We start from the raw sequence: 24,331 nt of genomic DNA, 5'->3' as shown, positions 1-24,331 counted from the left end.
GTAAAGTGACCAATTTAGAAACCAATTCATTATACCGACCAATTTAAAAACTATTTTGGTTACTAATAATTTTTAATTTATAAATTGATTACTATAGTGTCTAATTATTTTTATTACTAAAATTAATAATTAAAAAAAGATTTTCTTGTTGTGACAATAATGATGATCGGAAATGAAATTGATAAGCATGTACCATATTAGGGCTTAATAGCAAGATTTAAAAAGAAATTAATATTCTATTTGTTATGCAGATGGTAAAAATTCATAAAGATTTCCCTGCATATTTAAATGCACACAAAAAAAGTAGACAAACTGACAACAAAATCCGTAAGAAAATATTGCGAAAAAAGAAAGTTGTAGAAAGATTGAGAAAAAGATGATGCATGGATTTGTAGTAATATAGTGTAGGAAGACACTCACTAGGCAATGAAACAAAGGCTATTGTGAAGATGTTTCTTGACTTCGTCGTTTGAATTCGTCACTGCCTCTTGCCTTTGGGTTAAAGCTCCCATTTTTTCTTTTTTTCCTTTCTATTATTTGTATCTTTCAATCCAACAATTTTGTGTCCAAGCTTCTTTATATATAGGAACATTGGAGGCTAACAAAAAGCTTAGGTAAATTTCGTGATTCTTTGTCCTTGGCTTCTGGTGGGTGGCAATTGGCATAAGATATTATATAATAAGTTTTTCAAAGAATTTCAATTAAACAGTTCTTTATAATAACCTAAAAATGCATCAATAATTTAAAAACGTTGTGAATATGACTATAATATAATCCCTTTTCAGTTGTTCATGTAATTGGTAAAATTACTAAAATGGATTATTGGATGAAATTGGTCTATTTTATTTTTGTAATATGAACTTTTCTTTTAGTTTTTTTTTTAATATGCGTTCCTAGTTGTCGTGTTTTTTTTTAATGTAATGGCCAAGATTTATATTAACATAAGAAAATTAAAAACAGTATAACATATTGAGTGAAAATGAGAAAGTTGAACATTATGTAAATGGGAAGGGTGAAAATCCATTAATGTTTTGAGTTAAAAGTGATGTCAATACTCTATATGTGAATTTGGCTCATATCTCATTGATTTTATATCTTCCGAATGATCTTTTCGATCCAAAGACCGACCAATAGACAACTTATTTAAAATTATATTAAAGATATACAGAATAAATATTTTTCTTATGAGGTGTGGTGAAGAAACTTCAAATTACTACTTTAAAGAAAATATAGAATATACACTACAAAAAAAAAACCTTAATTAAAAATCAAAAGTAGTTAGTTACTATATTAATTTGGATTCCAATTTATAACATTAAAAATGATTGGTTATTAAAATAGTCACTATTATAAAAAATTTATAATTGGTCACTAATTAATTTCCTTTGCTAGATAAAATTATGGTAATTAATTTTAAAGACCAAGTCAGTGATCAATTACAAATTTTTATTCATAATAATAACTATTTTAGTAACCAATAATTTTTAGTTTTTTAAATTAGTATCTAAATTGGGTATTATAGTTAATAATGATTATTGATCGCTAAAATTAATAATTGTTAGAAGTTTTTTTAAAACATAATTATAATATACAAATTGCAAGGGATTAACCATTGAAAGACACCTCAAATTATGAATGCAACGCCCAACAACATTTAGAGCAAATTTCGGTATACGTAAATTTAACCTTAAAATTAGATGTTTTTATTTTGTATTCAACTTATGTAAGAAATGAGATTTTATTATAGATTATTTTTTAAATAGATAAATGATACAAAGTTTAGAAATAAGGTACGACCATTCATTCTTTATTTGATTACAGATTTTATTTTCTTAAATTTCTTTTTATTTGAATTTTCTTTAAAATATAATTATAAAAATTACTCAATATACTTATGTGAGTAGAATTAAGTGTGTTAAAATTTTAAAATGGGGTTGGCTCCTGGTGCTTCCAATTCCAAATTTCTAATAATTGGGATTTGGAACACTCTATTGAGTAAAATCTCTTGGGAGATGATAAAAGTTGTTTGGTGCAATTTTGATATTTGGTTGGCTCTTCATGCTTCTAATGCTAATAACTGTCATTTGGTTTACTTTAAACAACATGTAAAGCAATTTGGTCTGATTTTAAAACAATTATAATAACTCATTTTGGCAATTAAAGACATTAATAAAAAAATTATTACCACCCCTTCCCATATTTATTAACACAAATTAAAGAATACCGAATGAATATAAAAATACCCCTCAGATGCCTTTCAGATGTTTTATATTTCATTATTTTTTATTTGTATTATTTTTAACATTTAAAATAACATTAGTTAAGGTTTTTAACCCAACAAACCACCTTATTGATCGTGCTTGTCAAACAAACAACGGGTTGAGATTGGGTCAAGCGGAAGAATTCTCCATCTTTTTCTTTTAAATATTATAATATTCAACACTATATTATTTATAATATATATATATATATATATATATATATATATTATGTTATTTTTTCAATATCTTTATTATTTCAAATATTTTGAATTTGGTCTCACTTATTTTTTAGAAGATGAGTCAATTTAATTTTTGATGGACAGAGAACACGTTATTAGTTAAAATTAACTTGTTGATGGAATCACGTATGATGCCTAATCATTGCATATAGGTCATCATCATAAATTTGACGAAATAAATTATATCGACTAACTTTTAAAATGAAATATTATTAAATTGAAATGATTCAAAAGAGTGAAACCTAAAATAATTAATGGATCACAAAGCCTACTAACCTAGTATATATAATAAAAAAAGTGTATTTAATATATATATATATATATATATATATTATTTTTTTATGTACCATTATCATAAAATATTAAAAAAATAAAAAAAAAACATGTGTGATCACGTAATTACTCGATGTGATTGAAGATGCGAGAAAAAAAAATTATATTCGTTAAATATGTACTAGAAAAAACTTTAAATAGCAACCGATTTTAGAAGACAAAAATTAATTTGTTAATATAATAATTAATTTAGATATTAATTTATAAATTAAAAATTATAGATTTATAAAACTCTTATGAATAAAAGATTATAATTTATTTGTGAACTAATCTTTAAATTTGTTATTAAGTTAATTACCAAAATTTTAGTTATTAGAGAAATTAGTATCTAAATTGATTGCTATAATTAATTCAGTGTTATTATCAGATTAATTGAGTTCAAAATATAAATTAATAATAGAAAAAACATTATTGTTATAATAATACTAAAAACTTAAAAAATGATATGATATAAGAACTTTAAATTTAGGCAGTTGATTCTTAAACAGTACCTAAATATACTAAACAAGCTATGAATTTGTTTTTGTAAAAAAGTGGTCATAGAAGCAAGTAACCAGGCGACCAGGAGCTTACCTTGCTGTTCAAAATTTTGAAATTAGGGATTCATAATACCTTAAATAGAAAAGAGAGAAGAGAAAGAAAGGTTGTGAGTTTAATCTTTTTATTAATAATTTAGAAAAATAAAAATTAGTTTGATGAATTTAGAAAAAAAAGGAAAGACATTTGTGAATTCAACTTTTATTAATAACAAAAACTAATACCTAGGATGCATGTATATATAAATACACAAACAGAAGACAGAAGATTAGACGTTTTGGGTTAGTTACCTAACATAACAATAAGCATGTAAGTCTTTTTTACGGTCTAATTAAACCTAACCAATTTTATCACTCTTACACAACTGTTACTGCAGGTTTTAAACTGTAGTATATAATATCAAATAGGTTATGGTTAAAAAACAAAAATGTACTGGATTACGTTGACTCAAACAACATAGCTTTTACTAGTTCAAAACTAAGAAATAGGCTACAATTTTGATGGATAACCGTCACTCATATCCATTTTTCAAAGAGATATAAGCTATAATTTCTATAGATAACCGTCACCTATTATTATTTTGAAAACAGTATAAAGAGCGGACAAGAATAGTCAAAGTCGAAACACATATTCATTCAAAAAATATATTAAAAAATTTAAATATCTTTTTAGTTCTCGTTTCCGTAATATTTATCGTGGATGATTTTTATTTTGATAAAATATTTAAAATAATTCTCATTTTAACCGAATTATTAAAATGATTCTCGGTTATAATAACTAGCTTGTTCGCTTTTGGTTTGTGATTTTATATTTGGATGTTTTCTACTTATGAATCGCAGACATATATCTAGAGGATTTATCCAAATACAATATAATTTATAATTTACTTATTTTTAAGCAACATTTGTATGGGGAACCTGTTTAATAACAAGTTCTTTTTAAACAAATTTATTTATTACAAATAATAATTGGCCCTCCTAATATGCCTTTTTAATAGCAGCTGCCAATTCATCGTAGGCTAGTTCCACAGCAGTGCCCAGTTCATCACTCCATTTGTCTCCAACTGCTTCTTTCAATGTTTTGACCAAAGCTTCTTTTACCACCTGCATTTCATTTACATTCTCTTTCTTATTATTCACATCAATCTTCTATATTCATTCTTTATTCTTACTCATACTAATCATACCACAAACTGAGCATCGTTCACTGCTTTCTGAGAGTGCACAGCACCAAGTGCAGCATCAGCCACCACTCCTCCACTTGCTCTAAGTTGTGCAGCTGAATCACGCACCTACGTTTTCATATTTCAACATCTTCATCAAACATAACAAACAAAATTTCAATTTCATTTGTTTCACACTTACCAATCCAAAAAGCTTTTCAGCATGACCCGTGAGCTTAGGATTAGTGGCATCAACTCCGTTAGCTAGAAACGAGAACAGGTTCTTTGCTGCTGGTGCTTTCTCCAGTATTCTGTTCATTTTGTTTTGGTCAAACAAAAACACAAACACATAGGATGCATGAAAAACAGATGTTTAAGGAAGATACAAATACTAACGTGGTGTAGAAGACAACACTGTATTTAGGAATGTCTGCCTTGAATGCTTCATATGCGCCATTCACCAAACCCTCTTGCTTGTCAGAGAAAGCAACCATTTTCGTTTCTACTTTTATTCTCTTTGCTTCTATTTGTTGTATTCAAGTTATGAAACAACTTCACGTCCTTTACTTCTTTATATAGAAGGCTTCGAGACTACAAAACATGTACGTCTCTTGGCTTGTAGAGGTTGCTACTAGACACGATGAAGAGGCAATCATCTTTTTGAAATCTTAATATCAAATATAACTTTTTATTTAATCAAAGTAAATAATTATTTTATATCTTATTCTAAACACTGAAATATTTAATGTCTGTAAGAAATATTCAGTTTCATGTAAAACCCAATTATTAAACTAAAAACAAATCTACAAAATACTGTGTTTTTAAATTTCATCTTAGTAAACCAAAATCTGATTTTTTTTTCCTTTCTTTTTACTATCTTTTTGAAGTCTCAAAATATATTGATTAAATTAAACATATTCAAATGTGATAATTGTTTTCATTGGCTTGTTGTGTTTAAAATAGTAGTTCTAACTTTTAGCGTTTTATATATTTACTTTATATACTGAAATTAAATTTTTTTAATATTTTCTATACGAGGTAGCTTTTGTTTTTATATATCGTTTCTCTTCTTCCATTTATATAATAAATTTTTATTTTATTATTTTCATTGATAAATAATTTTTTTTGGATTTTTTATATCACATTATTTAAACTTGAAAATATTAATGTTGGTAGATGATAGTTTTTAATATATACTTTTTAAACCATCTTAATATAATGAATGTATGACTACGGATGTAATCGAGGCAGGATAGGATACGTGTAGCGGCTTTCCGTACCTTATCCGTTGGATAAATATTCGTTCTATACTCGTACTCATATCTATGTAGGTATCTGTTATGTAGGTACCTGCATATTTTTTTAATATCCACATGTACATGTGAGTATTTACAAAAGAAAAAATTAATATTTAACAATATATGTTATCCATAAATTCAAATAAAAATACAATGTATAATATTCATCAATTTCAAACAAAATATAAATAACCCATCTAAATAGTGTTGAATGACAGTGTGCAAATAAATAGAGATTTTTTAAAACCAATCGATAAAGAATAACCCATTTAGGATCAATGTGTTAGTATGATACTCGTACTCGCCCGTTAACATGTGGGTATAAAAAAATACTCGTACCCGTTATTCGTAGATATCCATTTATAATATCTAGAGCTGTCAAAATGGATTGGAACCTGCGAGCCAACCCGGCTCACCACGGGTTCGGGCTGGGTTGGATTGAAATTTTTTCATAAATTTCAATACGAGTTGATTTTTGACCCGGCTCATTCGGGTTAAACCCGTGGTGAGCCGGGTTGGCTCACCAATCCGTAAATAAAAGATCACACAAGTGTTTTTTGTTAAGTTGGGTTTTGTACTTGGATCATGTTAGGTTGTTTTTTTTAGCCAACACATACATAATTTGTATTTTTGTGATTTTGGTTTGTATTTGGATTGTATTAAAGTTTATTTACATTTTAATTAGAATTATAATTTAGTTTTGACTGAAAAAAAAAATCTTTTTCTTAATTAAGTGAGCCTGTGAGCCAACTTGTTTAATCCACCAACTCGTGGTGAACTGGACCGGGTTCGAATTTTTTTTACTCGCTAATAAGTAAGTCGGGTTGAATTGACTCACTAAATGATCAATCCGTGGTGGGTTAAACCGAATCGGATTGGATTACCCGTTTTGACAACTATAATAATATTTATTTTTTATCCAATGCGAATTTTATCCATAAATACCCACGGATACGAATTTTTCAACATCTCTATGTATGACGTCTATCTAAGTTATGATATTTTACTTTTGTTTTAATAGACCTTAAGATGGTTGAATACATAACACAAATATATAATAATTAGATGAAAAACGTATAATTAAAATTAATTTTTCTAAATAGTTTTCAACTACAAACTACTCTCTTTCTTCGGTTTTTAAATAGTCTCTCAGCTTCCAACTAGTTCTAACATAGCTTTAATTGCTTTGGGAATTGTAAAAAAACTCTAGGAGCTGAAACCTTTTTCTTTGATCTTTGTTATTTTTATTTCCTTCTAAACATTCTTAAAACTTGTTACCAAAACTTTAAAATAAATTATACAAATATTTTTGTACGATGATTTATTTAAGATTAATAAAGGCAATTCGTGTGGTGCATGTAAGACAACGGTGACGTTTGTTATTTTAAGCTGATTACGACTACTGGTTTGGCTTCTCATGCTTACAAATCGTTGGGCATAGAAATTTGAACAACCTTGTGGTTTAAGTTAATGTTACCATACTTCTTTTACTGTTATGAACTTAATTATTTATCAATGAAAACAATGGATAGAATCGATGGAATTTGATCACACAGGATTCATATGTTATCTAAAATAATTTATTTTTATATTAAAACGAAAATGATATTACTTTAAATAAGGAATCATTTGTTTAAACAAAACAAGCAATGCTAGCTACTTGAATAGATATACATATTCTATTTTTGAACATGAGAAATATATAAATCACAAGAAAGTTGATGCTAAATAGGTATAACGTGTGCTCGTCTTTGGTCATGTTATAAATATTAACTTTGACATTTTAGTTATTTTGACACTCTAAAATTCATCAATATTTTACACAAAAATTTATTAAAAAGAAAAAATAAAATAAATGACTACAAAACATGAGTGACCACACCAAATCCATAATAAAATTTACGTCTTATGAAACATAAACAAATTATACCTATTATGAAAAATCTAAATAAATACATGGTAAAATATTAAACCACTTATATTGTTATCTATGAATTAAAGTTAAATTAGTTTACTTATCAGCACAATTCACGAAAAATATGAGAAACTTTAAATCGCATATACTTACAAAAATACAAGCATCAACGTCATCTCTCACTATAAGACTCCTAATTTTTAATCATATGCTCTAACTCCTTAATTTATAGAATATATAGCATAAGGAATTATTACAACTGGATCTTGAAACCAACTATGATCTCTCATCATTCAAATTATCTAAACAACTATCCTAATGTTCGCCACTTTAATTACTTTAACAAAGGAATATAAGGAGACTTCATAAAAACTTTAATTTGAGTAGAAGTAAATTCCTTACATCGAAGAATAAGTCACATGGTATATTTTCACAATAAGTTAAAAAAAAAAAGTCACCATGAAAATGGAAAAGATCGAATTCAAAATTAATCCAACCATGAAGTTAAGAAATATTGATATTCAATTGTAAAATACTATTTAAATGAAGATGAGTTAATCTTTCTAAAATAAGTTTTTTCAATTAATGAAATGATGGTGGGATAGAATAACAACTGAATTAACTATTTATTTTAAGGTTTATATTGTTCAAATGACGTCGAATCCTTTAAATAGAGATGTTTATCTTAATTGGCATTTTATTATTATGGTCTTTAATTTTTTATTTTTATCTAATGTGAAACTTATATTTATCTTTAGAATTTTCAACAATTTCTACCTCAAGGATAGAGTGAGCCCCTTTCACATTAGTATATTTTCCTTAAAGCAGAAACATTTTCAATCACGAATACTTTAATACAATCTTTCTATACTGTTGTTATATCACAACAGAATAAACTTACCTAAAACCTCTATCAAGAGACTTTAAATAAAAGAAACTTTCACATCAAAAATTATTTATCTATATTGTATCTCGTTTGAACTAATTACTAAGACGAACATTTGGCTATGATACCACTTATAGTTTTTTGAGAAGAAAACAAGAGAAATATAACACTAATAAAATACGAGTCAAACTCATATTAACACCACTTCCAACTCAAATTATTAAAACATTAAATTTATATATTTTTTTCTTTACATGTTCAATTTTCTGATTTTATTCCACGTAAGACTTAAATTTACACCTAAATTTAAAAAAAAATAAAGAACTATGCATCTCAACCATCTTATTCCATTTCTAATACACTTTTCCAGTTAGATGAGTTCAAATAATATTATCATCCATCAGTTATAATATAAGTTTGACTTTATGTTTTTTTTTATCATAAAAAACAAATATATTAGGTAGGAACAAAAATTGTGCTAAACCATATACAGGTTATATACACACCGAAAAGAAAAACAAATAAGTGTATTGCCATATTGTTTTCATAGCACTGTTTTAATCTTAAACAGTATTCTTCACTTTCTAGTGAGAAAGTACCATCTTTATGTAATATACTCAATGCTCGATGTCAAAAGAATGTATGCTACATTAATTGTTGGAGAGTAGGGATATCTAAAAAATTTGTACCCACGGGTATCTGCGGATAAAACCCGCAACAAGTAGGAAATGAATATTGTAAATGGATATCTCCAGGTAACAAGTACAAATATTTTTAATAGTCGCATGTTAACGGGGCAGGTATGGGTATCATAGTATTTGTATCCGTGGATACCCATACCCGCTATACTCTAATTTAAATTTAAAAAAAAACATGATTAAAATATTAACATATTGATTTTGAATCAGTTTTTTTTATCAATTAGTTTAAAAAAATATATTTCTTTGTAAATTGTCATTCAACACTATTTGAATGAGTTATTTGGACATTTTTTAAAATTTATGAATGTAATGTATTGTATTTTATCTAAATTTACGATTAAAGTATGTTGTTAAATTTTTTTTTAAATACACGCGGGTACCGGTGGATATTAAAAAATGATACGGATACTCGACCGATATAAATATGAGTACGAGACAAATATTTATCCAGCGGGTAGGGTACGGGGTTGACATCCTATTTCAGAGTATGTTATTCATTTATATTTTTTTAAAGGAAAAAAACATTTGACCAATTTAATTAATCTTGATAAAATAATCTTAAAATACATATATTATTTCAATTAATGTGTTTTTTGTGTGTGTTTTTTCTTGAATATCAGTTATGAAACACAAACATAATTCATGGAAACATATATATGAAGACCAGTTATCCAAATACAATATAATTTATAATTTACTTATTTTTAAGCAACATTGATTTGATATGGGGAACCTGTTTAATAACAAGTTCTTTTAAAACAAATTTATTTATTACAAGTAATAATGGGCATCCTAATATGCTTTTTTAATAGCTGCTGCCAATTCATCGTAGGCTAGTTCCACAGCAGTGCCCAGTTCATCACTCCATTTGTCTCCAACTGCTTCTTTCAATGTTTTGACCAAAGCTTCTTTTACCACCTGCATTTCATTTACATTCTCTTTCTTATTATTCACATCAATCTTCTATATTCATTCTTTATTCTTACTCATACTAATCATACCACAAACTGAGCATCGTTCACTGCTTTCTGAGAGTGCACAGCACCAAGTGCAGCATCAGCCACCACTCCTCCACTTGCTCTAAGTTGTGCAGCTGAATCACGCACCTACGTTTTCATATTTCAACATCTTCATCAAACATAACAAACAAAATTTCAATTTCATTTGTTTCACACTTACCAATCCAAAAAGCTTTTCAGCATGACCCGTGAGCTTAGGATTAGTGGCATCAACTCCGTTAGCTAGAAACGAGAACAGGTTCTTTGCTGCTGGTGCTTTCTCCAGTATTCTGTTCATTTTGTTTTGGTCAAACAAAAACACAAACACATAGGATGCATGAAAAACAGATGTTTAAGGAAAATAGAAATACTAACGTGGTGTAGAAGACAACACTGTATTTGGGAATGTTTGCCTTGAATGCTTCATATGCGCCATTCACCAGAGCCTCTTGTTTGTCAGAGAAAGCAACCATTTTCTTTTCTACTTTTCTGTTTGCTTCTATTTGTTGTATTCAAGTTATGAAACAACTTCACATCCTTTACTTCTTTATATAGAAAGCTATGGAGTGAGAAAAACTAAAGCATATTGTAATTGGCTTGTGGAGAGTGTCAATCGGCATGATGAAAAGGCAATTATCTTTTTAAAAAAATCATCAAATGTTTTCAGTTATTTAAAGTAAATTTATAATTTAATTACAAGTGTGGTTAACATAAGCCCTAAGAACATTAATTAAGAAATAAAAACCAAAAAGATTTTGCATTTTTTTTTTGCATACCAATTACAACAAATATTACACCCAAAAATAATCTAAGCTAGCCGAGTATATATATGTATTAGAAATTAGAAATGAAATCTCCATATTTTCTTGCTTTAATGTCTTAATGTACTTAACATAATAACCTTAACAGGTCATATCATCCAAGTGATGAATTCTTTTATGAGACATTTATGAGGGATGTTTAACAATGAGATCTACACTTTGATGAACTTTTTATTTTGATACTCCGGTGAATATTTCAAAAGAGATTCATTAGAAAAATTTAACAATAATGAGAACACAGTTAAATTCACATTAGATAATGATACTTACCAATTCAAAATTTTAAGAAATTAAGTTTATGGGTGTTCTTTCCGGTAAATTGTTCAGTCTTCTCATTTATACTCGATATACATTAACTCACTTAGATTATTAACTCACTTAGATTCTAACATCAAGTAATCACATGATTACATAATGTTGGACTAATAAAATAAAATATCTTGAAAAGTTTCACATCTCCTAAGAAAACAAAAAGGGTTGGTGTTAGTGACTATATAATGAGCTCTAAGTCCATGATGTTCTTTGCCCCGAGTCAAAGACACTTCAACTTTATATTTGACTCTTCTTAATTTTTATACTCTTGTAATAAGAGCGTTGTGAGGTTTGGGCAAGAGCGTTGTGAGGTTTGGATTAAATTATTGCTTTGGAGAGTGTGGGTACTCGGGATCAAAGGGCATGAGAGAGTTGTTTATGTGTTTCTTTATTTTTATTTTATTTCTCTATTAATAAAATGATTCTCAGGAGTTTCTCCCAATAGTGGTATCAAAGCTCTGGTTTGGTAGGATTTTTTCTTAGTATGCTTTGTGGTTGTAGCATAGTCTGATCATCCACATTAGAAAATATTAATTCCTTTGTTCCAATGAGAAATTTGATGGAAGGATCCTTGTTAGTATTGTGTTGATGCGGTGAATCTACAGTTGGGTTCGTGGAGGTGCAAGGATTGTGAGTCGTTCTGGATCTGCAATGAAGTTCACGTGTGGTGAGATGCTCCTGAATCTGCGAAGGACGTTGCAGTTGGTGTTGGCATGGCCCGGTGAGTGATGTATGATGTAGATTTGATCTGTGTGAGTCACGATTTATGGCATGTGCATGGAGGAAGTGCTCTGCAATTTACAGATCTACTTCGATAAGAGTTAATGGAGGTGCTACGCTGACAGGTGTTGCGTCTGTCTCCAGCGAGGGAGGTGGTTGCGAAGTGCAGATGTTCAATCTATGGTCTTTCACAATGTTTTGTGGTTTTGTGTCATGGGTTGTAACATGGTTCCGACGAAGGGTGTATAGTGTTTATACGCGACCATTGACTAATATTTATGCAACGTGTGTGGTTGTTATACACAAGCATTAATTAGCATTTATACAGGGTGCATGGAAATTCTTGGGATGACTTAATTTGAAGTGAAAATTATTGGGATGGTTTGATTTCAAGTGAAAATTCTTGGGATGGTTTGATTCCAAGTGAAAATTCTTCTAATGATTTAATTCCAAGTGGAAATTCTTGGGATGGTTTGATTCTGAGTGAAAATTCTTGGGATAGTTTGATTCCAAGTGGAAATTTTTGGGATAGTTTGAATCCAAGTTATATCCCTTATGGTGGAGTATGATTGCTAGTATAGACAACGAATATGTGTTTATTTGAATCACAATGGAGAATGTTGGGCTGATAAAAATAACATGTATTGAAAAGTCTCATATCACCTAGGACAACCAAGAGGGTTGGTGTTAGTGACTATATAATAGGCTCTAAATCAATGATGTTCCTTGTCCCAAGTCAAAGACACTTCAAACTTGTATTTGATTCTTCCTATTTTTTATACTCTTGTAATAAGAACGTTATGAGGTTTGACTTAAATTATCTCTTTTAAAAATATGATTACTCGAAGTCAAAGAACATCAAAAAGTTATATATATATATATATATATATATATATATCAATAGAGTGATTTTCAGAAAATTTTCCCAACACATAATTCATGATATCATTCTCAATACCTAGGTAACATATGTGTACCACTATCCATCATATATTCATTTATATGCATCGTTTTATATCAATATGAATTTTTGCGAGAGTGACCTGTCTTCACTAAACATAAGAAAACTCCTTGTTTAGGGAATAACTCTAGATAAGAGAAAATTAGTTTTATTTCTCTTACTTAAACATTTTTTTCAATGCTTAAACGATGACTCTAGATTAATCAAATCATTTTTTAATTCAAGCACTCGATCGCTCAAGTAACATAATTTTTTTTATGGGCAATTCATATATATATATATATATATATAAAATAAATGAAAAATACAAAACTTAAAGGATCACAAAAAACCATGATAAAGAAATACAAAATCAAAAAAATATATATTTCACAAAACATAGGCAGATGATACCTATCGTAAAAAAAAAATCAAATTGATAACCATAAGCACAACAACATTATGTACTGTTCTTTATTCTCTACAACCAAATTCGCCGATCGCGACTTATTCACACAAATAAATTTCTTAAAAACAAAATTAAATTGAGTTTTACTGCAAATATGTAAACATATACACAATTTGTGCTTAAGAATCCAATGTATTATTCTATGACAAACTATAAAAGAGTCGTATTTCAACCAAAACAAGATTGCAAAAGAAAATTCTCAGTAGGCTTAATTATCATTTTGCTCCCCTAATTTGTTGGTTTGGTTCATTTTGCTCCTTTTATTTTTTGTTGATCAATTTGGTCCTCTAATTTTTTTAAATGGTTCAATTTGGTCTCTGCCGTTAAGTTGACGTTAACACCGTTTCCGTACATGCCTCGTGTGATTTTATGAAATTTTGTAATTTTTAAAAAAAAAATTTAAATTTTTTTAATTTTTTTAAAATTTTTAATTTTTTTTAAAATATTAAACTGTCACGTGTCGCTTTATGGTTGTGACACGTGTCAAATTGAGATTTTTTTATTTTAAAAAATAATAATTCAACGTGGCATGTCACGATTGTGTCACGTGTCAAGCTAACCTTGGTTGTTTTCAATTTAGTCTCTCTATTTGAATTTTTTATTCAATTTAGTCCTCCAATTTTTTTAAATGATTCAATTTTGTCATCTTCAATTTGATACCAAGTTAATAATTAAGCTTAATTACAATTTATACATTCATATTAAAATAATTTTTTTATCATTTATACATCAAATCTCTCCCTATATACTCATTTTTTTTTTTTACATTTTTTACTTGTAATTTTTCACACTTCAAACTTTCTACACATGTAAAAAAAAAATTGAATAGTTAGAAGGAGTAATTTGATCTATAAATATAATAAAAATTATTTTAATATATATATATATATATATATATATATATATATATATATAAGTTGTAATTAAGCTTAATTACTAATTTGGTCTCAAAAGAGAGGACAAAATTAAATAATTTTAAAAAATTAGAGGAGTAAATTGAATCAAAATTGTAAATAGAGGGACTAAATTGAAAACAATCAATGATATTTTGACACATGGCACAATCATGATGTACGTGGCACTTGTTTTTGTTTTTAAATTAAAAAATTAAAATTAAAAAAAATTATCAAGTTGACACGTGTCACAACCATAAAGTGACACGTGGCAATTTAATATTTTTTTAAAAAAAAAAATTACAAAATTCCACAAAATGACACGTGGCATGTATGAAAACGGTGTTAACGTCAACTTAACGCAGATGCCAATTGAACCATTTTAAAAAATTAGGGACCAAATTGAACCAATAAAATATAAGGGGACCAAAATGAATCAAACCAACAAATTAAGGGACCAAAATAATAATTAAGCCTTACCAATATATTTCATGTATGTTTCTTCTAAAAATACCTCGATCAGTTCTGTTTCTGTTTACCTTTATCCACGGAAAATTGCCAATCAATTTCTTTAAAATGAAAATTCTCACCATGTATAATATTTATGTAAAAAAAAAAGATTGAACCATTAAATTTAAACAGTGGTGCGCATTTACTTTTTGAAAGTTTGAGGAATAAATTTTAAAACATAACCTAAAATTTCTAAATAGTAAATCAATCGAAGACACTAAAACCGTTTTCCTTTTATTTTTATTTTTCTTAATTTGAATGGTTAAATTAAAGCATTCTTTTCATTTGAGATTCAATTTTCAAAGTTGGCTTCAACCTATTAGGGATGGCAATGGGGCGGGACGGGCACGGGTTTCGTTATCCTATACCCATCCCGTAAAAAAAATTCATTCTCATCCACGTATCCAAACCCAACGGGTATTAAACTTTTGACCCATCCCCATTCCCACCGGGTAACGGGTATAATCTCGTACCCATACCCATACCCATTTTCTTACTACTTCAATATTAATTTTAATTAATTTTTATAAAATAATAAAAATTTTATGATAAAGGAAACATAATATTATCAAATATTCAATATTAGAATGATGATTGTTTCTTCCGTATCAAATACTTTAAAATAAATTATAATTGTTTACATTTTATATAATAATACCAAATAAAATTTCATGAGAGCTAAAACAATTATTAAATTTGCAAATATTAATGAAACATAATTGATAAAATTTAAAAATATTTTTTAAAAAATATAAAAGAAAAACAAATATTCAAATTAAAATATATTTTAAATGTTTGTTTACTTCAATCTTTTAAATTCTAATAAATCTTTTTTTATACACTAATAAAAGTTATAATACATCATTTGATCAAAATGATACAAAGAACAAATAATAATCATAATAAAATTTTAAAATAAATTATAATTGTTTACATTTTAAATTATAATACCAAATAAAGTTTCATGAGAACCAACACATTTATTAAATTTACAAACATTAATGAAACCTAGTTGATAATATTTAAAAATATTTTTAAAAAAGCATAAGTGAAAAACAAATACTCAAATTAAAATATATTTTAAATGTTTGTTTACTTCAATCTTTTAAATTCTAATGAATATCTTTTTTATATACTAATAAAAGTTATAATACATCATTTGATCAAAATGATACAAAGAACAAATAATAATCATAATAAAAGTTTAAAATAAATTATAATTATTTACATTTTAGAATATAATACCAAATAAAATTTCATGAGAACCAACACATTTATTAAATTTGCAAACATTAATGAAACCTAGTTGATGAAATTTAAAAATACTTTTAAAAAAATATAAAAGGAAACAAATATTCAAATTAAAATATATTTTAAATGTTTGTTTACTTCAATATTTTAAATTCTAATGAATCTCTTTTTTATACACTAATAAAAGTTATAATACATTACTTAATCAAAATGATACAAAGAACAAATAATAATCATAATAATAAAATTTTAACATAGATCTTGTATCTTTTGAACTTCAATTATGTTGGATGGTGATAAAAAAATATTAATGACAATTACATTAAATTTTTATATTGTAGTAAATAAAAGTTATTTATATAATTATAGTGAAAAAATTACAGTATGATTGATAATGAGTTAAAAAATAAAAAATAATTAAATAAAATATATCGAAATAGTATTATACATAATGAAAATAAACAAGAAATAAAAATATTAAAAAATTAACAAATGTTTACAAACAATTTGAGAGACTATTGAAAGAAATCGCACAAAAGAAAACAAATGTATAATTAAGGGTATGATAAGTTGAAAAATATCTTACAGATATAAGAAAACTTTTCAAATATCAACATATATACTCAGTAATTGAGAAATAACAAAAAATGTTTTAGTGAAATAAAAAAGTTATTCAAATGAAACAAAAACTAATAATAAGAATAATAAGTAAATGATTTTTTTTATATTACCTAGTAAACGAAATGTTTGTGCTATTAAATACTTAAATTGAGAGTATTAAACATTTTCATGTGAAAGAAAAATATACATTAAATAAAAATATTAAAAACTAATAGAAATATTCAAATGTAAGACATAAAATTTTTTAATTAACATACATATTTTGAACATAATTACATAAAGATTATGATAAGATGAAAAATATAATTGAAAATGCAAATGAGTTTCATGACAACCCAAATAATTAGAATAAATAAAAAATAATATATATATATATATATATATATATGTATATATATATATATGTGTGTGTGTGGTTATTTAATTAATTAGGAATATTTTAATAATTTAAACGGGGACGGGTAATATGGCGGGATATGTACATCCACATCCACATCCACATCCTCATACCCAATTGAAAAAGACGGGGATTCTCCATACCCATACCCATACCCAGTCAATGCGGGGATTCCCCGTCAAAACGGGGACGGGTTCGGACAATACCCACAGGGACGGATTTATTTGCCATCTCTACAACCTATTCTAGAAGGGTGAGTTGAAGGATTTTCTTTTCTTCTTTTTCTTTTCAACACACAATTGTCAGAAAAAAATTAAAATATTGTGTAAACTTATAACTAAAGTAATGTACGTAAAATACATAAAATTACAGTGATTTCTTCTATGTTTATAGAGCCAATCTAGCGTAGTGGATCAGTAATCGGGGATGGATCTTCAATAATATATTTTAAAACTAAAATAATTCATCAAAATATTATTGTTCCTAAAATTGAATTAGTATAACAGTAATAATAAAAAATATACATATATATAAATTCTATAAATGATTGTTCTTTCAAAATCTTTATACTACAACAAAAAAAATCAAAATTAAAATTTTCAATATTTTTTTCAATATAAATAATCATATTATTAAAAAAAATTCATTTATAAAAAAATATCTCTAGTTATAACTGTAAAAACAGAAATAATTAAAGTGACATGAATTAAAAAATCACTCAATAATTAACTTTTTTTATTTGTGTTAGAGATTAACATAGATAAAATTGGTTATTTCAAAACACAAAATAAATTTTTTTTTTCTATATTTTAAACAACCGACACTACAACAAAAATGATTTTAGGCAACAACACAAAATTGTGAGTTAAACCATCATGGGCTAAAGTTTAGACAACAATTTTTTAAGCGTAGTCTAGGTGAGCATAATGGCAGGTAATATGCCACTGTTTTCAGTTGACAACACTTTTAAAATCATTTCTTAAATTCTCATAAAAAATAACGGTTTTTATGTATGTGTTTTTCAAAATTTCACATTTTCAACACTGTGAACTCTTGGCGTTTTCAATCTAAAATCAAAGAGAATGAAGAAATTCAATTTTTTGCATTTTTGAAACTAAATTTTTCATTTTCACTAAAAAAAGATGGAGGAAATATTTATAATCTAAAAGCTTTAATTTTTAGTGTATTTTAGACCATATTTTTATGAATTAGCCCACACTTTTTACAAGTAACATTTATATACATGTTGCTTAAGATAATTTTTAAGCCAAATCTAAAAAATGTTGTTTTTACTATTTTTATATCATATTTTTGTACCTGTGGTCTCGTTTAATATTGTCTAAAGTTATTTTTGTTGTAGTGCGAATTCATAAAAGATTTATAAAATAAAAAATAATTATAATTATTAAATTAATATTTCACTATTAAGATTATTAAGTAAAATAAAAAAAATAAATGGAAGAGAATATATATATATATATATATATATATATATAAACATATATATATATATATATAAACAAAAATAATAATTTTATTTTTATTTTTAAAATAAAAAGGTAAAAAAATGAATATAATATTTAGAAAACATAAAAGACAAAAAAAAATCTTAGTATATATTTTTATTTTATTATTTATTAACATTGTATTCTATGAAAAAAAAATAAAAGATACTTAATTTAATTTCTAATAATTTTAACTGTAATACATATAATTTAAAAAGTTCTTCCGATATATTATAGGCAACTTAAAAAATTCCAAGAAAAATTCCCTTCCAAGGTCCGGCGGCCCTTGAGTATAGCATTTGATACCACTGGGAGTTGTTTTTAGGGAATTTATGGGACTGACATTAATAAAGATATAAATTTATCCGTTCACATTTATCTCCCAAAACTTTAAAATACAAAATTTATAAATCTTTATTTTATATTCAACAACATCTCTGCAGACTCGAACTCATATTTGATTCCCAAATTCATTTCTTTAAATATTTGAAGTACATGTAAAAAAATGTCATCTTCGAAAATTCTTGCTTAAATTTAAGTATAAGAGAACGCTCAAGTAATAATAAAAAACTAACACATTACTTTGAACTCATTTGTCAAGTCTCGATTTATGATTCACCGACGTAAGCCTCAGCCAAAAAAAAAAAAGGAAGAATGTTTATCCAAATACAAAAAATTCTACTTAATATAACTGACCTTTTTATGAAGAAAATAATAGAAAAAAAAAAGTTATTGATTAGACTTGATATGAATAATAGATCCTAAGTCATTGTCTTCTTAATTGCTGCTGCCATGGCATCATAGGCTTGTTCCCATGCATCGTTCATTTCTTGGTTCCATTTGTCTCCAACTGCTTCCTTTATTGTTTTCAGCACTGCCTCTTTAATCACCTACGTACCATTCAATTATTCCCTTCATTTTTCAGATCAACTTTCACAAATCAGTAATGTTTATGCTATGTTATATTCTAATCATACATACCGCAAATTGAGGATCGGTGACTTTTTTTTCGGTATGAACAGAACCAAGTTTGGCTTCAGCCACCACTTCTCCTTTTGTTTTAAGTTGAACAGCTGCGTCTCGCACCTGCAATTCAAAAAACATCATGTGTCACACCAAAAGACATGTTATTAGATTTGTAAAATTATTATAAGTTTGGTCGGATGAGTTTACCGTTCCAAAAAGCTTTTCAGCATGTGCAGCCATCTTAGGATTACTGGGATCTACTCCATTACCTAGGAATGAGAACAAGTCCTTTGCTCCTGGTTCCTTCTCCAGTACCCTTTTATTTAATCAAACCAAAACCCAACATAAACACCAAAGGAAAAAAACAACCATGAAGGATTCAATTCATGTAGTAAGAGTCAAAACTTACAATTTGAAGAACGTAGCACTATTTTGAGGAAGGTTTCCCTTGAATGCCTCCCATGAGCTATTAACCAATTCCTCTTGTTTCTCAGTGAAAGCGCCCATATTTCTTTTTCTGTATTTCTTTTCCGTTGTTCTGTGCAATAATTTCACTCCGATTAGTGTTTATATATACACTGAGAGAAACTAAAACTTACTTTTTTTTTGTGATTGTAATTGAATGTCTCGTTTGCCTTGTCTTGTGGAATGTGGAACATGTCGATCCAAATTATGAGGAGGAGAATATGAACTTTTCAAAAATGTCGTCATAATCTCATTTTTAAACTAGTCAACTATGTATTTCTGTGAATTTTTTTAAATGTTTAATTTATTTTTCCCTTCTGCTTTGACGTAAAGATAATTGTTAATAAAAAAGAAAGTGAATAGAATATATTCACGCAGTTGAAACGTGAGTCAACGAAAAACCAAAACGCTTGCAACACATTGCAGGTTCATGAAGGCAATTTCATGTTTCCAACAAGTGTGTAATTTTTGGTGCGGGAGGAGTAGAGTATATTCAGTTGGAAATGTTGAACCATGAAGAGGTAATGAATCTGTTGGGGTGGAAGGAAGAGATTGATGTGAGTGGTGGTGAGGAGTGGATGTGTAAAAACCCAAGCGTGGAAAGCGTGAGTTTTAACGTATAAAAATCTAATTTTCTTGATCCTATTTGTTTCGATATGATGTATTTAAAATTTATTTTATTAAAAGTTAAATTTATTTAAAATTTATTTTAATGAATCTAGATTTTAATCTAATTTATATTTTATATATTTTATAGATTATATATTCATTCTTTAAATCAAAATGTTCAAATATGGATAATCCAAAAAATTCAATCAAAATTTTTAATTTAAAGTTTTAGTTGGATTAGATTAAAGATTGTCGTAGACTAGGCTAAATTCAAACTTGAACAGGCCTTGTTCGACGACCTGTACGGATCGAATAAGTTCGACAATCCTGAAGGATTAGGCAGGCTCAACGACTTGTACGAATTGAGCAAGTCCGACAATCTTGATGGGTTGAGCGGGACAGATAATCCAAACAGGTTGAATTGGCTCAACGACTCGGATGGACCGTGTCAAATGACCAATACAGACCAGACATACTTGATGACTCGAACGAACCAAGTTGGACCAAAGACACAAATGGATTGAGCTGGGTTGACCCAACGACTAAGATGGGTCCTGTCCGATAACCTGTATAGTAACCCTAGCCTACTCGCTTTTGGATTTTGTATTTGGATGTTTTCTACTTGATAATCGCAAACATAATTTATGGAAATATATATCAAGAACATTTATCCAAATACAATATAATTTATAATTTACTTATTTTTAAGCAACATTTGTATGGGGAACCTGTTTAATAACAGGTTCTTTTAAAACAAATTTATTTATTACAAGTAATAATGGGCATCCTAATATGCTTTTTTAATAGCTGCTGCCAATTCATCGTAGGCTAGTTCCACAGCAGTGCCCAGTTCATCACTCCATTTGTCTCCAACTGCTTCTTTCAATGTTTTGACCAAAGCTTCTTTTACCACCTGCATTTCATTTACATTCTCTTTCTTATTATTCACATCAATCTTCTATATTCATTCTTTATTCTTACTCATACTAATCATACCACAAACTGAGCATCGTTCACTGCTTTCTGAGAGTGCACAGCACCAAGTGCAGCATCAGCCACCACTCCTCCACTTGCTCTAAGTTGTGCAGCTGAATCACGCACCTACGTTTTCATATTTCAACATCTTCATCAAACATAACAAACAAAATTTCAATTTCATTTGTTTCACACTTACCAATCCAAAAAGCTTTTCAGCATGACCCGTGAGCTTAGGATTAGTGGCATCAACTCCGTTAGCTAGAAACGAGAACAGGTTCTTTGCTGCTGGTGCTTTCTCCAGTATTCTGTTCATTTTGTTTTGGTCAAACAAAAACACAAACACATAGGATGCATGAAAAACAGATGTTTAAGGAAGATACAAATACTAACGTGGTGTAGAAGACAACACTGTATTTAGGAATGTCTGCCTTGAATGCTTCATATGCGCCATTCACCAAACCCTCTTGCTTGTCAGAGAAAGCAACCATTTTCGTTTCTACTTTTATTCTCTTTGCTTCTATTTGTTGTATTCAAGTTATGAAACAACTTCACGTCCTTTACTTCTTTATATAGAAGGCTTCGAGACTACAAAACATGTAAAATTTACGCAGGTGTTTTGGCTTGTGGAAGCGGCTAATAGACATCATGAAGAGACAATTATATTTTTAAAATCTTAAAATCAAATATAACGTTTTAATTAATCAAAGTAAATTAATAATTTATTCATATCTTTTTCTAAATATTAAAATATGTAATGACTTTTCAAATTTATGTAAACATAATTACTATATTTTAATTATTCTAATTATTATATTTTTGTATGACTTCTTATCTTAAGCTCTATTTAAATATATAATATATATATATATATATATATAATATCATCTATTTGTAAGTAAAAGATTACAATTGTTCAAGTTAGTTTGCCTAAATAGCTTTGCAAATACAAAATATATTTCCCGTTTTTAAGTATTCTTTCAGCTTCCACTTAACTTTAGTTTTAACGTGACCTTGAAAAACAAAAACTATGGGAAATGAACCTTCTTCTTTTCCTTTAATTTTTATTTCTTTTATTTCCGTTGTAAATAAAGACTTATCAGAAAAACTTTAAAAGTAATATAATTAAATTATATAAAATGAGTTTAAAAACAATTTCATAAAAAAACAAAAACAGACAATTTGGTTTGGTGCAGGAAATACCAGTGTGACTGTTTGTGAGACGGTTAAGACTTTGTTGGCTTCTCATTCTTCCAGCGGTTGGGCTTTTCCAATTTCAACACCTTGGTACTGGGTAAAGTCACGGTTCCTTTTTATATATTTATTTACTATTATTATTATTATTATATTAACTAAAACACGGATGTCGTGTATTCACATTTTTGAATTTTTATTGAATTTTAAGTTAAAATTATTAATTAATTAATTAATTTTTAAAATAATTATTAAATACAAAATTAAAATAAATTAAAAATGCACATAAAAGATGTTTCCAAAATAATTTTTAAAGACAAAAAATATTTTTAAAACAATGCTTAAAAATTAATTATTTATAAAAGAATTCATTTTTGAAATAAAAACTAATAATAAAATTGAAATAACAAAATATATACGAAAAAATGTATCATATTTATATATTGTTATAGATTAATAAAAATAAATCAAATAAATAAATATGATCATATATTAACAATAAGTTTGTGATATAAGTTGAGACCTACATCGATTAATTTATGATAATATATAATTTAAACTTATTTTTGTCATTAACTTTAATGTTTGATTTAATATATTTATTTATTATTATTTAAAATAAAAGAATTGATGGAATTTGAAACTTTTTAATAAAATAAAATTGAATTTCTTTTTAGTTTATATTTAGCCCGGTCCAAAATAAGATATCCCATTATTTTATATTATTACGTAAAAATACATTTATAATATAATCTCTTCCTAATATTATATGTAATATAAGTATAATCACTATTTAAAAAAATTCATATTTTCTATTAATTTTGTTTTGAAAATTTTTTCGTAGGAATTAATTACAAATTTTGTTGTGAAAAATAATTTCTAAGAAATTGCTACTTATTTTCTTGTAACATATTTTGTATAAAACACTTTTCGCAACAAATTTTGTAGAAAATATTTACAAATTTTATAATTTTGTAAAAAATAATTACTCACAAAAAAATTACCTGTCAATTAAAATTCTTAGAAAAAATGGCAGAAAAAAATATTTTATTGTAAATTTTTTTAATAAATTTACAAAAAAAATTCATATGAAAATTTTTAACTATGAATATTGATTTCTGTGTCTTATAAAATCCATAAAATATATTCTTTTAAAGATTTACAAGTTAGATCTAATTTATAATTAAATAAAAAGTGAGTATTTTTATCTTTTTGTTTTTGTTGGCTAGATCTTAAAAATGTTTTCATTTTGAGACAGATAAATAAAATAATATATCATTTATTTTCTAATAAGTTTTTTAACATTCTAAAGTGTATTTATAAGCTAGGTTTAAGTCATCATTCTAACTAAGA

General features: G+C 26.9%; 4 protein-coding genes across 4 annotated transcripts; all 4 read right to left on the bottom strand.

Moving 5' to 3' along the window:
* Nucleotides 1-4,277: 4,277 nt before the first annotated feature.
* On the bottom strand, nucleotides 4,278-5,105 carry LOC114192555 (leghemoglobin-2). Its single transcript, XM_028082308.1, has 4 exons — nucleotides 4,929-5,105; nucleotides 4,735-4,843; nucleotides 4,557-4,661; nucleotides 4,278-4,473 (listed from the first exon to the last, which is right to left on the bottom strand). Exons 1-4 carry the CDS (start codon nucleotides 5,024-5,026, stop codon nucleotides 4,348-4,350), a joined length of 438 nt encoding a protein of 145 aa, XP_027938109.1. The 5' UTR covers nucleotides 5,027-5,105; the 3' UTR covers nucleotides 4,278-4,347.
* A 4,983-nt stretch (nucleotides 5,106-10,088) lies between these two features.
* On the bottom strand, nucleotides 10,089-10,830 carry LOC114192575 (leghemoglobin-1). Its single transcript, XM_028082336.1, has 4 exons — nucleotides 10,706-10,830; nucleotides 10,512-10,620; nucleotides 10,334-10,438; nucleotides 10,089-10,250 (listed from the first exon to the last, which is right to left on the bottom strand). The coding sequence occupies exons 1-4, from the start codon at nucleotides 10,801-10,803 to the stop codon at nucleotides 10,125-10,127; spliced, it is 438 nt and encodes a 145-aa protein (XP_027938137.1). The 5' UTR covers nucleotides 10,804-10,830; the 3' UTR covers nucleotides 10,089-10,124.
* Nucleotides 10,831-19,530: 8,700 nt separating this feature from the next.
* On the bottom strand, nucleotides 19,531-20,242 carry LOC114192487 (leghemoglobin C2-like). Its single transcript, XM_028082222.1, has 4 exons — nucleotides 20,145-20,242; nucleotides 19,943-20,051; nucleotides 19,751-19,855; nucleotides 19,531-19,659 (listed from the first exon to the last, which is right to left on the bottom strand). The coding sequence occupies exons 1-4, from the start codon at nucleotides 20,240-20,242 to the stop codon at nucleotides 19,531-19,533; spliced, it is 441 nt and encodes a 146-aa protein (XP_027938023.1).
* Nucleotides 20,243-21,477: 1,235 nt separating this feature from the next.
* LOC114192486 (leghemoglobin-2) lies at nucleotides 21,478-22,355 on the bottom strand. The gene is made up of 4 exons (XM_028082221.1): nucleotides 22,178-22,355; nucleotides 21,984-22,092; nucleotides 21,806-21,910; nucleotides 21,478-21,722 (listed from the first exon to the last, which is right to left on the bottom strand). Exons 1-4 carry the CDS (start codon nucleotides 22,273-22,275, stop codon nucleotides 21,597-21,599), a joined length of 438 nt encoding a protein of 145 aa, XP_027938022.1. The 5' UTR covers nucleotides 22,276-22,355; the 3' UTR covers nucleotides 21,478-21,596.
* Nucleotides 22,356-24,331: the final 1,976 nt, after the last annotated feature.

Source organism: Vigna unguiculata, chromosome 7 (assembly GCF_004118075.2).
Source record: "Vigna unguiculata cultivar IT97K-499-35 chromosome 7, ASM411807v1, whole genome shotgun sequence".
Taxonomy (NCBI): Eukaryota; Viridiplantae; Streptophyta; class Magnoliopsida; order Fabales; family Fabaceae; genus Vigna; species Vigna unguiculata.
The sequence above is the reverse complement of the archived record's forward strand: the minus strand, read 5'-3'. Positions and strand labels throughout refer to the sequence as shown.

Bases quoted from the DNA above. Each gene is read 5' to 3' on its own strand.
- LOC114192575 (XM_028082336.1), bottom strand. From the start codon at position 10,803: ATGGTTGCTTTCTCTGACAAACAAGAGGCTCTGGTGAATGGCGCATAT. The intron at 10,621-10,705 runs GTTAGTATTTCT...CAAAATGAACAG, and splicing joins AGTGTTGTCTTCTACACCAC to AATACTGGAGAAAGCACCAG. The intron at 10,251-10,333 runs GTATGATTAGTA...AATGAAATGCAG, and splicing joins TGAACGATGCTCAGTTTGTG to GTGGTAAAAGAAGCTTTGGT.
- LOC114192487 (XM_028082222.1), bottom strand. From the start codon at position 20,242: ATGGGCGCTTTCACTGAGAAACAAGAGGAATTGGTTAATAGCTCATGG. The intron at 20,052-20,144 runs GTAAGTTTTGAC...ATTAAATAAAAG, and splicing joins AGTGCTACGTTCTTCAAATT to GGTACTGGAGAAGGAACCAG. The intron at 19,660-19,750 runs GTATGTATGATT...AATGGTACGTAG, and splicing joins TCACCGATCCTCAATTTGCG to GTGATTAAAGAGGCAGTGCT.
- LOC114192486 (XM_028082221.1), bottom strand. From the start codon at position 22,275: ATGGTTGCTTTCTCTGACAAGCAAGAGGGTTTGGTGAATGGCGCATAT. The intron at 21,911-21,983 runs GTAAGTGTGAAA...ATGAAAACGTAG, and splicing joins CTGAAAAGCTTTTTGGATTG to GTGCGTGATTCAGCTGCACA. The intron at 21,723-21,805 runs GTATGATTAGTA...AATGAAATGCAG, and splicing joins TGAACGATGCTCAGTTTGTG to GTGGTAAAAGAAGCTTTGGT.
- LOC114192555 (XM_028082308.1), bottom strand. From the start codon at position 5,026: ATGGTTGCTTTCTCTGACAAGCAAGAGGGTTTGGTGAATGGCGCATAT. The intron at 4,662-4,734 runs GTAAGTGTGAAA...ATGAAAACGTAG, and splicing joins CTGAAAAGCTTTTTGGATTG to GTGCGTGATTCAGCTGCACA. The intron at 4,474-4,556 runs GTATGATTAGTA...AATGAAATGCAG, and splicing joins TGAACGATGCTCAGTTTGTG to GTGGTAAAAGAAGCTTTGGT.